We start from the raw sequence: 14,515 nt of genomic DNA, 5'->3' as shown, positions 1-14,515 counted from the left end.
TCAGCTTGGTCTTGCTGAATAGCTGCGTTTTTACCGCTACGGCTATCTGGGCCCCTCTTATGGATATACAAGTAAATACACTTGTTTTGGGGTATTTTTATTGAAGCATTATGATTGACTGCTACACCGTTTCAATTTGACCAATCGGTAGAAGTATACCGAAAACTTCTGATATTGATCCATACTGCAACGTAAATTTAACGCGTAATACAAATTTACACTGTTACTTTAGAAGGGCCTAACTGACATGAGCGATTTCGCTTCATCGATCCTCTCTTTCACTGATAATTGCGCAAAATTTGATAAATCTGTAATATTCATTGTTAATGAAGTAAAATATAGTGATTCTTCATTTATCAGCACAAAAATATGTTACGAATAAAGCATCTGTTTTCTGCAATAATGCCAAGAGAGCAACTATGAAGAGAAATTTACGATTGCAGATAAGCCCTTATGAAAAAACTATGCTGAAATGTTTAAATTTCATACCAGGGGGGGCGATTCCAAAAAATATTGGTCTCAAGGGGGCGAAAGTCAAAAAAGTTTGGGAAATACTGTTCTAGGCTATCCTTACATTTCATTTTCTGCCAGAAGAACGTTCTAGAACTTTCTTCTACGAACTGAAGACCAATAAGAAATCAGTGAAGAATGTAGATTAAAAGAAAGCAGCAACAACAAACGATCCATCATACGTATGGCCACTGGCCAGTCGCTACATTGCACTGTGTTTGATTTTCTCGATTTCATGCGCTTTTTGAATAGCGCCCATACCTTTGATTTTAGCGATATAGTTTGTTCGGAGAAGTTTCTTGGTGTATTAAAGTGCATTTTTTGATGCAAAAAGTTTTGTGATCAATCCACCTAGCAGTGAGATAGAAAAAACTATTTTTTCAAAACATTTAGATAGACATATCGTGTCTTCGGCAAAGTTGTAGAATTGGCAATTTGAAACAACTTTGTCGAAGACACGATTTTTCTATCTCTTATTCTTTTTGAGATATGTGCCGTTGTATGTGAATGGCCCCTAAAAATCATATTTTTTATTATAACTTTTTTCCAAGATTTTTAACATTTTTTGTGTTTTCTACAAAGTTGTTTGTCATGAAAAAACCCGTGTTTTTGCTGAACAAGTTATTCATGAATTACTCATTTTTCAAGGGGTAGTTTAGGCCTCTATTACTGGCTTCGGCGCAAAATGGCGCAGACAACTCTTACAAATCATGAAAGTACCATATCTTCCCTTTCGGCAGTTGATAAAAACTTTTGTCTATAAGCGTCTTTGCATGGGTGTTTACTATAAAACAAATAAGCCTTATTAGAGCGAATTCGACTGATAATTCTTTTACTTCAAGAGATAGAGAGGTGCAATGTTCAGCAAAAACACGCGTTTAAAGATGTTTAACAACTTTGTAGAAGACATGAAAAATGTTAAAAATCTTGTAAAAGAGTTACGAATTTTTTAACATAAAGTACAAAATTTGTATGAAAAAACTCGTTTAAAATCATTTTTGTTCATAACTTTTCACTTAAATTTTTAACATTTTTCATGTCTTCTACAAAGTTGTTAAACATTTTAAAACGCGTGTTTTTGCTGAACATTATACCTCTCTATCTGTTAAAGTAAAATAATCATCAGTCGATTCGTTTTAATAAGGCTTATTTGTTTGATAGTAGAAACCCATGCAAACTGCTGTAGAAAACACAAAAAATGTTAAAAATCTTGGAAAGAAGTTATGATAAAAAATATGATTTTTAGGGGCCATTCACATACAACGGCCTATATCTCAAAAAGTATAAGAGATAGAAAAATCGTGTCTTCGACAAAGTTGTTTCAAATTGCCAATCCTACAACTTTGCCAAAGACACCATATGACTATCTAAATGTTTTGAAAAAATAGATTTTCTATCTCACTGCTAGGTGAATTGATCACAAAACTTTTTCCATCAAAAAATGCGCTTTAATACACCAAGAAACTTCTCCGAACAAACTATATCGCTAAAATCAACGGTTAGGGCGCTATTCAAAAAGCGCATGAAATCGAGAAAATAAAACACAGTGCATTGGGCCATGAAGTTCTAGCATAATTCGACTGTAGTTAGCCCTTCGTGAGTCGACATTGTAGCGTAATTTGCATCATGGTAATATCGAGCTATGGATCAGAACAGCTTTGGAAAGCTGATCGAAGGGACCATCATATACAGCATGAAATTTGTTTTCAGTATGCCATCATAGTTCATGAAACATCGACTTATGGAGTTTTTACTGTAATTGGTTTTTATTTATGTGTAGTACTATGCTTTGGATCTTCTTCCGACAGACACTCGCAAGTCACACAATAGGGGGAGATCCCCCAGTACCGGACACTTAAGCCACTAAACTCATAATTCGAAAACTATTGATTTTATGGGCTCGTGTTACCCATTTGTGATAAATATTATCATTTTTATAGTGTACAAAAATAAATTTGAAAATATAAATATGAATTTTGACAATGCATTTTGATGATGTTTTTTAGTACCAAATTGATCGATCTTGAAAGGTGGCACCCAATACCGGACACGATCTGGAAATGCCTCGAATTCTGCAAATTTGAACATCATTGAATGTGTACACTATAGGAATAGTTTATAATTACCAATTCAATGTATTTGCAACATTTACAAGAATAATTTGAGTTTTTCTTAATTTGCAAGATGCCCATCAAAAAACTCTTCCATATATGATGGAAAATAGCACATTTTACGATGTTGTTCTGAATGTTCATTCTTCTTAATTTTATTGCATGTTTGATACCATGATCGACGGAACCCATGAAAAATGAAAGTATTTTGAGACACTGACGCAATAATTACAAAGATATCATATAACAAATGAAGCTGTCCGAAACTGAGGGACAGGAGGTGCTTAACGAAAATTGTAATTTGTCCATATTTAGTTCAATTATGGTACAAAATACATTCATTCTATCAAATTAGGATCATGTTCGATCATGCTTGCGTGATCCAAAGTATTTTTTCACATTCAAAATAATTACTAAATAGGCTCAAAATTAAGAGAATACGTCAATTTTTTAAAGATTTTCAAACTTTTCTACTTTTTTAAAAAGGCATGCATATTTCAAGGGTTCGTTATTCTACGCAAACATTAGTCTACATAATAGCTTTCTTTTCTACTAATACACCATCTTGATTGGACCACGATTTCTCAATATTTCGACTTTGTCCGGTATTGGGTGCTGTCCGGCACTGGGGGATCTCCCCCTATCGTTTTACTTTTCATCCGTTGACGGCGCTCAGCAGCTGCCAGCTTATCTTGCCAATTGAGTTTGATTGGTTCGAATTAGTGGCGGGTGTCTGGATCGAGTTCTACGATGTGCGATATCGGCAACTTCATCTTCAAGCTATCCAACAGCCACGATATAATGATTTTTCTTCTTCAAACAACTTACGCGATAAATTAATCCAATTTCGAGTCGTAATTTTCAGAATCATTAGACGGGCTCCCATCCCATAGCATGCTTGGGCACCTCGATCAGTTGAGACTCCCTTCTTGTCACGACGTCTTCCTTCCATAACCATCCGCTCGACTTATTTCTTGCGTCGTCCATCCCATCATTCGCTCTGTCTCTTGATTCTCCGTAATTCATTTACAACGTGTCTTCCCGGCTTCCATCCGGTACCTTATACGGGTACCCTCCCTCAGTGTGGAAGCGTCGGGCACTTGCATTACAAGACCCAACTCTCGCACGTTGTTGCAGCAGGCGTCGTCGTCTCTAATTTTGTCAGCTTACTCAGTTCAGTTCAGTGCGCCATTCTCTCCGGATGCCACCGCACACAGGAGTAATTTGGGTCAATCATGGCCGAAATTGTTTTCTGCTCTTATATGATGGCCTCCTTATGCTCTAATATTGACTAATTAAACTGTAATCGCTTCATAGGATTAACACGGGGTTAGTAGTCTAATGGCTACCGATTCTGCTTCATAAGCAGAAGGTAATGGCTTCAATCCGGCGCCACTGCTGCCTACAAATAGAAGATCACCTGCACTATAATACATAATACATCTTGGAGCTTTCATTGGAATACCTGTAAAGAAGTGAAAACCTGAATTTAGTACTATACCATTTAATTCCACTAGAGTTTGTATCCTTTGAAAGATACGCGTACTTCGACCTCAACTGCAAGGCCGTCTTCATCAAGTACACGACACTGAAGACGAAATACGCGTATCTGCCATAGCATAGCATAGCATAGCATAGACTGACACTGAAGACGAAATACGCGTATCTGTCATAGTATACAAACTCTGGTCATTAAATGGTATAGTACTAAATTCGGGTTTTCATTTATTAATTGATATATTTTGGTCTATCATCAATGGAATTTGTGAAGAAATCACCACGTAACATCTTGTAACAAGGAAAATCATGAAGGAGTTTTTGGAAAAAATGTCAGAATACCTCAAGCGAAACTGTTGTGTGAAATCTTGAAGAAATGCTCAGAGAATGTTTACAGTTTCTCGATCGTCCCACGCTTCCAAGAGCCTGCTCCACTAGGTCACACCACCTAGCTCGTTGCGCCCCAGTTCGTCTTCTACCGGCCAGATTTGAGGTGAACACAATTTTTGCAGAATTTTTGTTTGGCATTTTCACAACGTGCCCAGCCCATCTCGATACTGGATACTGCGTACACTGTAGAGTTGCATAAGCTCGTGATTCTTTATTCTTCACCACTTTAACCATCACAAGGTAGTGATCGGAATCGATGTTATCAAGATATACTTGAGAGAACTTTTCCAGAATTCTTCTGTAGTACTGTAGTGATACTTCCAATATTTTCTGATTTTTTTTCTAGGATGTCCTTCAGACATTCTTCGAGGGATTCTCATACCGATTTCTACAGGAAATCTTCCAAAGATTCCTGAAGCATTTTTTCCAGGAGAACTCAAAACGGGTTACTCCAGGGTTTTCAATCACTTTGTTCAGGGATTTCTCTCAAATATACTACAAGAATTCCCCCGAGAATTGCTCTAAAAATTCTTGCAGATGTTTTGACAAAGGTAAATTATATGATATTTTTTTACTATCAAAGCTAACATTCAAAATGTGAAGTAAGTTCTATTATTTAAATATTTATTTAAATATTTTCCTTAAATTTTTCGTGAAAGAAATACTCCTGTAGTGTTTTCTAAAGATTTCTTATAATATCTCAAGTAATTTCTTCATGCGTGGTTTGAAAGTTTGTTTAGGTTTTCTAGTAAAGAATTTCATTAATTTCTTCGCCCGCTATTTTTAGTCATTCCTCTAAAAAAACTTGCAGAGTATTATCCAAAATTATGTTTGATAGTTTTTCAAATATTTAATTTGAAAAATCATCAGGAGAATCCTCTCAAAATTCCTTAACGATCTAAAAAATCCTAAAGACACCATTACAGGAGTTAATAAGGTATTTTTTTCTAGTGTTTTCTTCAGAAATATCCCGGGTATTCACGAATTTTTTAAACAAATTTTAAAGAAAAAAAAAATCATTTGCAGTTTTTTGGAAGTTCAAAAGGGCTTCCTATGAATTCCTGAACGAAATCCGTGGAATAAAGAATAGATGAATTTCTTGACAAATCCTATTAATTATTAGACAACTTTACTAGATTCTAGAAGACTGAGTTACTTTAACCTCTTCTGTTGCTTTTTTTATGTATGAAACGCTAGTCAAGGATATTGCTTTTCGATCTGTAGTGAAAAACTTCCCAAAAGCTTTAGTATTTCACTGTTATAATCGAAAGAGAGCGAAAGAGGAGAGAATCTCTCATTTGTACATAGGTCCCTTAGTAATGGTTCGCAAGAATTCTTGAGGTATCCTGATTCAAAATTTTATTGGAATATCTTGGGAAATCCGTTAGAAATCGATGATAGAGTACCTGAAGAAACTTCGGGTCAATGTCTGAATTACTATTTGATGAAATTTTCATAGGAAATCATGAAGAATTACATACACGTCAACATGGTTCTGCTCAAGTGTGAGTTGTTCTAACTCAATTACATAGTTGAGCTAATAAGTCAATTTTGGGTGAATTTAGGATGCTGATATCAGATAGTTTTCCTTTGATTCCTTAAGAAAAAAATACTCATATTCTTATAGATTTTACGCAAAATTGAGTTCTTTCATTTAAAGCACAAACATATTGATTTTCTGAAATTTTGGGTAACACTACCATCCTTAGTAAGGCGCAGCTTTTTTTTTATTTCTGAAAATTCGTAGACAAGATAGAAAGATTTCGGGTTGAAAGATCGATTCTACTTGATTTACTTGATTGTAGAAGTAATACCTTCTGATGCTACGACGAACCCCCGATGAAATTCTTAGATATACCTTAAGAGATATATTTGAAAAGGGCCTAGCTGCAAAACGTAAACATTGAGAAATTTTAGATTGGAGATTCAGTACCGTATTGATTATCCCTATTTCAAATCCATTCACTTGTTTACTAGTTTTATTCTTGTATCCGGCGCTTATTCTAGTGAGTGTTTTGGAAAGCCCGAGCAAGACGCTTCGTTTTCGGGACGCCGGGAGTTTGGTTTTTGTTTCACGTGTTCTGCTGGGCAGTGCTTCGAAAATCCCAAGCAAGACGCTTCGTTTCCGGGACGCCGAGAAGTTTTGCTTTTCGCGCTGTGTGAGTGCGAAAAATATTCGTGTTCAATCGAGGATGGATTACCAACTGGTGAGCTCGTTTCATACTTATGATAACACATTTTTTCATGAAAGCGTTAGTTTTATGTAATATCCAATCAAACTTTGTATGGTTCGTCACTACAAGTGTCGGCATTATGCCTGTTTTATACAATTCTAATATACATATAAAATTTTTAATATTACTTAAGATACTTTGAATTGTTCAACATTATGAATGTTGACGTATTTTTTAAAACTTCTATCAAAGACTTTTCTTCTTGAGACAAAAATGCACAGCAATACACTTATGTAATTTTCAAACAAACTATGTATGGTTCATCACTACAAGTGTCGGCATTATTCCTGTTTCATATAATTTATAATATATGCATATATTTTTCCCTTTCGCCATTAATAAAAACTTCTTTTGAATGGTTTGACATTATAGATGTTGACGTTTATTTTAAATCTTCTACCAAAAACTTTTCGAGACAAAAATAAAAACTAGCTTTAAGTATAATTCGTATTTTCCTCCTTATCCATGGATCGCATCACCGACCAAAGGTGACTCCCAGATATTTTCCTGTTCCACTAATAAACACCCTTCCCGTGATGATTGTGGAGATGTAGAGGTATTCTCGGTCTCTAGAAGCAACAATAATTACACCCTAACATTCCTTCCCCATCCCAACTGACTGTAAGGACTTGGCCGGCGTCGTTATTGATCAATAATATTAGATCTGCTAAAATTGCACTCCGAGAGTAAGCGGATACTCCCATCCCTTATTCATTTGGATTGCAGTGCAATTATTACCAGTTCCGATCAATCACGGAGTAGCAACCATTGACATGTACAGTCAGTCTATGCTATGCTATGCTATGTTTCCGTCGCTTATTCTAGTATATTACGTGGCCCATAAGGTTTAAAAATCACATAACACAAAAACTCGTGAAAATGGTTAAATTCAAACATCATCGGCAATTAGGCCCTTTTACGAATCATCCAACCAGTTGGGCCTTTTGATTGAACATGGTTTCATTTAAACCATTTTATATTTTTTTAATTTAATGGATGATTTAATGTTAAAAATATTTGTAGGAAAAAAAAAAATGAAAATGAAAAAATGCCACTTTTTCTTAACAAATTTCACCCTGTGTCTCACTTTCCGGCAGGGGTTCAGATAAATTTGAAATTTTGTGGTTACAAAATTGAGCATATGTGTAGTTTTGTGAAGAAAATTTCATCTCGATTGTTTGAAAGGGAAACAAAACTAGAGTATGCCAAAGTTGAGCATTTTGTATGAAAATTTACATGAGCTGCTATTATTCAACACGGCACTGTAGGTACTTTTGAAAATCAAGTAGCACAAAATCGGACTCTTCTGGACCATCCATGTGTGTTATTTTATATATCCTGAAAAATCAATTATGTGCTTGATTGCTGACACGAAACACAGAAAACCATAGTATTGTGCAGCTTCTTTATGTGTTTTTATAAGGGTATGCTTACCAAAAAAGGATAAAATCATCCCAGGAGCAGGTTTTCGTGAAAAATATACAACTGAGAGCTCGATTGTACTCAATTTAGCGGAACTTCGTTTAAGTTCGTGTTGCTTCGAGGCCCAGATCAAGGCTGGTTCATTGTACTCTGTAGCCAGAGTAAGGTTATCTGACTTGGCAAACACAAACATTACTGCCTGGCCTGGATAACGCTCAAACTGAAACTAACCGTGCTGGCAATAGTGCGAACGAAATAGTTAAAAAGAGAGATAAAAGTAGAGTATGCTACGCGCAGATGCGGCTGCATAAGAATAATTTCTGACATCAGTTTTTCTCCAACCAATCAGAAGTCATTACTGCCTGGCCCACAAGATGCTGAAACTAAAACTAACCGTGCTGCCATAAGTGTGGACGAAATTGTAGAAAAGAGAGAAAGAAGTATAGAGCACACATGAAGCAGGTGCGACCGTATTAGAATAATTCTTGATAACACTGTTTCTCCAACCAATCAGAAGTCAATTGTCCGACTACCTGTCTCAAATGTTTGTGGTTTTGTCCACAAAGTGAGCATAATGTATCACCTTAGGAGGAGCTGGACCCGCCTTGGCCCAGATAGCCGTAGCGGTAAACGCGCAGCTATTTAGCAAAATCAAGCTGAGCAGTGTTCGTACCCCTCCGGTATAGAATTTTTTCTTAAAGGAAATTTTTTCGACTTCCCAGGGCATAGAGAAGTATTTTCGTATTAGCAACATGTATAAATGGTTATTGACAACAACATGCATAATTGGTTATTGACAACGAAAGCTTTCAGTTAACAACTTTGGAAGTGCTCATAAGAACACTGAGCTGAGATGCAGGCTCGGACCCAGGTTGTACGTTATGCCAGAAAGAAGAAGAATAGTTATGAATGTAAAACCAAGTGATTGAAAATTGTTAATGATTTTTTTTTTCAGATTATAGGTTTAAGTGAACCTTAACAACCAATATTTGTCAGTTTTTTTTTCATTTTTTCTTATTTCTTAAACTATGTGGGTGCTTGAAATTTTCTGTCTATATATTTGGCAAAATATATTTTTTCATTGCTCTTTTTGATCTATTGTCACAGATAAACGATGCTAAAAATTGCTTCATTTAACAGCTAGACATATTTTTGAGACAATTGTGCTACCTACAGAGCAAACCTGAGGTGTATAGATGCATTGGTTTTAAAGTTATCATTGTTTGAATTTTACAAATTAAGTTCGCCTCAGTCCTTAGTTATGAGCTGAGAGAGAGGAAACAGCTCACTGACAGTTGGCATGTTTTCTTGCTCTTTCTTTAATTCTTGGGTTGTGCAAAACGAGCAGATGAACTTATTTTGGTCAAAACCATGTTCACTTCTTGTTGTTCACTATGAAAAAGAATATGAATATGAAAAAATCAACAGCAGTTTGCAAACACACAACTGTATTTTGGTATTCAACTTTTAGAAAGGTGAAATTATCGAAAAACACCTAGAAATTTTAATTACGTTGACTTGGACTTTGACGGTTTTTCACGCTCTGGCTCTACCCTTCGAATGTGCGGTTTTCCAGTGACAGTTAGTGACAGGTTCCCTTGACTTTTAAGAGCTCGCAATCTAAGCCTCCTCCTGTTTCCTCTCTTTCAGGTTATGAGCTAATATTAAAGTTATTCAAATATGACTAAAATTTTGTTAGCCGCGTAAATCAATATTGAAGGATCAAAAACCCCAATTTTCAAAATTTGTAATTATGACCACGAACTTGCTCTGGTTACTCCTCTGTGCCCCTGTTATTGCCGGTTGATTCATATTTTCTCCACCGAACGTCGTCGTCGTCGTCACCGTCATCATTTTGGTCGCACTCGTCGGTCTCCGTCCGTCGTCGCAACACTTTAGTAGCACTTCTACTTCCGTCGAGTCAAGACGCGCGCGCTCGTAATCTTCGTCATAGCCGCCTTTGTCGATGTGCCTTGCCAAGCGAGAGACCCCTCGTTCAAAAATCACCTTGGTGCGACGAATAGAATCCGTCGGTTGCTGTGTTGCGTTTTTTCTGGTTTTGGGAAACTCAAATTTCATCGTCTGGATTTCTTCGAATTAAGTTTGCGTGAGGCTTGCGATGTGGTTTTGCAGTGATCGAAAGTGATTTCGGTGCAGATTTCTTAATAATTGCGAAACGGCCTCGGAAAGTGAATGCGTTCTTCCTTTTTGGGTCATCGAAGAAAAGTGAAACACTTTGTGGGCGGTTCGACTACTCAGTCGGGGAAGCAAGTGGAAAAGTGTGGAAATTTGAAGGAAATTTTCGATTAACCGATAGACGATGCAATAATGCATGCGAGTGAGTGCATTGGAGGTGCAGTCTCCCAAGCTCTATGAGTCACGTAACGTTACATAAGGCCACCGGAGTGGACGGAAAGTGAATGCTGTTTGTAGGATTCTACTGGGCAAAGCTCTGAGCTCTGTCGATTCCGATCGTTGCGCGGGGCCAGTTTAATTCATTCATCAAGTAATCGTGGAAAGACACCTACGTACGCAAGGCCTACTGCTCTGCTCCTCCTCCTCCAGACTTCAAACTCCAGAGTGCATAGAAGTTGCTATTGAGAGATCACAGTTGGCGCGAGAAGTTGTTTACTTCGAAGGAACGTGGGCGCGCTGGAAAATAGGGCCGCTACTTGTGGGTGAAGAGTGAGAGTGTGAAACTCTGTTTGATCGGTTTGTTAGTGATTTGTTTACTATTTCCCAATATCACGTTGATCGGCGAGTAGTTTTGATTGGCGCAATCCGTTCGTAGCAGTTCCAGCATATAACGCAGACAGCGTTGAGTTTGGCGCCAGAGCCCCGGTTGGTCACCTCCACGGAGTAGTTGTTTTAGGAAGCAGTGAAGTTCTTAAGAGTGAAGCATCAAGATGGGGATCTTCAGCTTGTAAGTTACTAATTTCATTTTAATTTTTTGAAAAACCTCTACACAATATTATCATACAGACAAATCAACGTACCTTACTGGCTCAGTCACTATTTTAATGCAAGTTTCAACAGAAGGTTCTTTTTAGCGAAAAAACATAGTCTCATAAAGGCACTATGTGCATCAGTTTTTCGATGGAGTTGTCTTTTGATATTTGATACATACAATAACTCAGATAGAAACCCTCCAGAATCTTCTGTAAAGACTCCTAGTTAAATTTCTGGTATTCTCTAATTTCTGAACGAATGTCCTTGTAAGACTGAATAAATTTCTGGAGTAACCCCATTCTTTTTACTTGTTGGATAAACTCTCAAATAAATTTCCAGTGAAATACCGTTATCATCAACGGAAGTTCAAGATGAATAATTAGAAAACAGACTTTTATTGTTGAATAAAATATTCTAATGAAATCCCTGGATAAACGGAAAGAAAAAGTTTTGCCAATATTTAAATATATCTGAAATGTTGTACAATCTTGGATAATTTCCAAAAGAATTCAATAACATTTTATTTCAGTAATTACGATCGAATTTCTGCAAGAATTCATGAAAGAATCTTTCATAGGTTCTTCTGAGTTTTTTGAAATCTTCGAAAATATTTGTTAAGAAATCCTCTAGCAAAGGAAAAGATCTCTGCAAATTTCTGAAACATTCCTCTAGCAGCTCTTCCAGATATTTGTCTATATTTTGTTCAGAGATTTCATCCAAAGACTTCCTTCAAAGATTCTTCCGGTAATTCTACCATCGATTTTTTTCATTTAGGTAGGCTTGTTCTTTTCTTAGCAACTTTGTTCTCCTGGTAATGGTTGGTATTCCAAAACTTATTAGGCTCAAAATTTCTATCTATAATTTTTGGCATATAAACGCTTCTTACTGCCGAATTTCAGAACATTTAGCCGCAATGACGAAGAGAACAAAACTACCGAACATGCATAAGTAATGGGAAGTAATTGTAATAAAAAAATGTTCAAGCGATTTCCCCCTGAATTCCTTCGTAAATGTCCCAGAAATCGTTCCAAAACATCCTGCAGTGATTGTTCTAAGGTATTATGGATTTTAAATGTTTGGATTACCCAAGAAAATTTATTTAGCAAATTTTTAAGGGACTACAGACACCGAAATTTATCCAGGGATTCCTCCTAGAATTACCACCAGAATTCTGCCAGGAAGTATCCTCATTAGAAAAAAATTGTCTGAAATCCTAGGATTAAGGATCTTTGACAGATCGTGGAAAAAAACATTGTATTTGAAATCCTGTAAAGAATTTCTATAAAAAACGTCGAAAAAAAAATGCAAGAATATCTGAAGCAGTTTCTGAAAGTATCTGTGGTATTATTACCAAAGATATTGTTAGAAAAATTACTGTTTGTTTTTTTTATGGATCCTGAATAAAAGTCTTGAATATGTTAAGAAAATCTAGGGAATCGGATACATTCTTACAGGACTGAGAGCATTCTTGATCAATTTCTCAAAGAATCTTTTGATAAATCCCTGGTGTAGAAGTGTCCTTCGAAAATCCTGGATGAATTTTTAAAACAATATTGAAGGAATCCTTAGGGGAAACCCATAAAAGAATTACTGAATGAAATCCTGAAGCAATTTTCGGAGGAACCTTTGGGCACATATCTGAATCGATTTCTGGTAAAATTTCTAGAGAAAATTCTTAAACAGCAATTAGAGTAATACCTGCAGGCTGCATACTACCTGGAAAAACCTGAAAACCTAAAACTGTTAGAAATTTCATTCAACCTGAAAAGAAACCTGGAATTCTCAGGGAATTTAGACCACAATCAGGGAAATTATGTATATGCGATCAGAGGCGACTCGTAACCTCACTTTTTACCTGTTCTACGCATTTAAAAATGCATTTTTCGGCCAATTGAGATCATAAAGCAAATAGTTCCTTTCTAACAAAACTTCACTTGATAGATGCAAATTTGTTACGCAAAGTCAAGAATTTCTATTCGTGGAACAGGTAGATTTGAGGTTAGGGAATGGTCACTGTATGCGATGTTCAGTCCTTTGATTTTTCAGTCGTTTTTATTTATTCAGCATAAAACATATGTAGAACTTAAGATTTCCAAGCTAGTAAAGGCAAGTACTGTAACAGTTCCCAGTTCTGGTTGGGTGTCGTTCTTGAGCATATGAAACATAGTTGAGAGCATTCATTTTTTTTACTAAAATGTTTTTTACGTCTATTCTACAAAAATAATGAACTTTGAAAGGAAAAAGCAAAATATACAACAGGTGCGAAAAAAAGTACATTTTTCAGGTGCAATGTCTCTAAAAAGTTCTTGATGCAAGGTTTAAATATTACTGATGTAAGGTCTATTTTAATAAAAATGGTCGTTAAGCCACTTTCTAGTCTTAATCTGCTTGCAGTGCATTCTGGCGCAGAGAAGCCTCCAGAGAAGCCTTCAGAGACTATTCCACAAGTTCTTAATGATATTTTTCTTGGATCTCGAGGAATGCTTCAGGAATTCTAGCGAATTTTGCAGAGACATCTTCTGCAATACTTTCAGGTACTTCTTTAGGGTTGCTACCAGCGATTTCTCTAGGATAAGCTTGACAGTACTCCAAAAGATCCTAGAGCACTCCAACGCTACTACCTCCAGAAATTTTCCCAGAGATTACTCTGAAAAAATCCTAGCGATTATCCCAGAGTTTCTTACAGATGTTTTTTTATACGATTCTTTCAGCGATTTTTCCAGGTTTTACTTCTAGCAAGGGAAGGTCACGATGGTGTTACACGGGGTTTTTGACCGGAGTATTTTTGTTAGATTCTACATGTCGAAATATGAAAAACCCCCAAAGCCTTTCGGGTGATGGACCAGTGGTGTAGCCAGGAGGGGCTCTGAAAGGGTCGATTTTGTACGAATATAGTATTATTGAGTCAATTGAAAATGTGCCAAATTGATTTTTCTTAGTATTTATTGTGATAGTAATGACCACATGAATGCATATTTATAATGTTTTTTATGCCATCGGCGTAACTAGCACGGGATATGGACACCAAAACAAATTGGGTTTTTTTTATTAGAATAGTATACCAAGAAGAAGCCCATCCCGATTGTGCCTATGGCATGGAAAAAATACATCTCTAACATACATTAATGTCAATTCTGTTCTCTACCATCATAATAAATACTAAGAAAAATCTTTTCGGCAAATTTTCAATTGACTCAATAATATTATATTCGTACAAAATCGACCCTTTCAGAGCCCCTCCTGGCTACACCACTGGCCCATCACCCGAAAGGCTTTGGGGTTTTTCATATTTCGACTTGTAGAATCTAACAGGCCCAGATAGCCGTAGCGGTAAACGCGCAGCTATTCAGCAAGACCAAGCTGAGGGTCGTGGGTTCGAATCCCACCGGTCGAGGATCTTTT

General features: G+C 36.5%; 1 protein-coding gene across 2 annotated transcripts in view; it reads left to right on the top strand.

Moving 5' to 3' along the window:
• The window catches only part of LOC5566914 (protein Star), a 145,766-nt gene that overhangs the window by 10,996 nt on the left and 120,255 nt on the right, over positions 1 to 14,515 (top strand). Inside the window, exon 1 of one of the 2 annotated variants that reach the window (XM_021846035.1) lies at positions 10,061 to 11,087. The exons of the other annotated variant lie outside the window; for it this stretch is intronic. Within the exon in view, the coding sequence (XP_021701727.1) occupies positions 11,071 to 11,087 (17 nt within the window). The 5' untranslated portion in view covers positions 10,061 to 11,070. Of the gene's footprint in view, positions 1 to 10,060; positions 11,088 to 14,515 lie in introns of those variants that run through there. 2 annotated transcript variants of the gene reach the window in all.

The sequence above is a fragment of the Aedes aegypti genome, chromosome 2, assembly GCF_002204515.2.
Source record: "Aedes aegypti strain LVP_AGWG chromosome 2, AaegL5.0 Primary Assembly, whole genome shotgun sequence".
In the NCBI taxonomy this organism is placed as follows: Eukaryota; Metazoa; Arthropoda; class Insecta; order Diptera; family Culicidae; genus Aedes; species Aedes aegypti.
The sequence above is the reverse complement of the archived record's forward strand: the minus strand, read 5'-3'. Positions and strand labels throughout refer to the sequence as shown.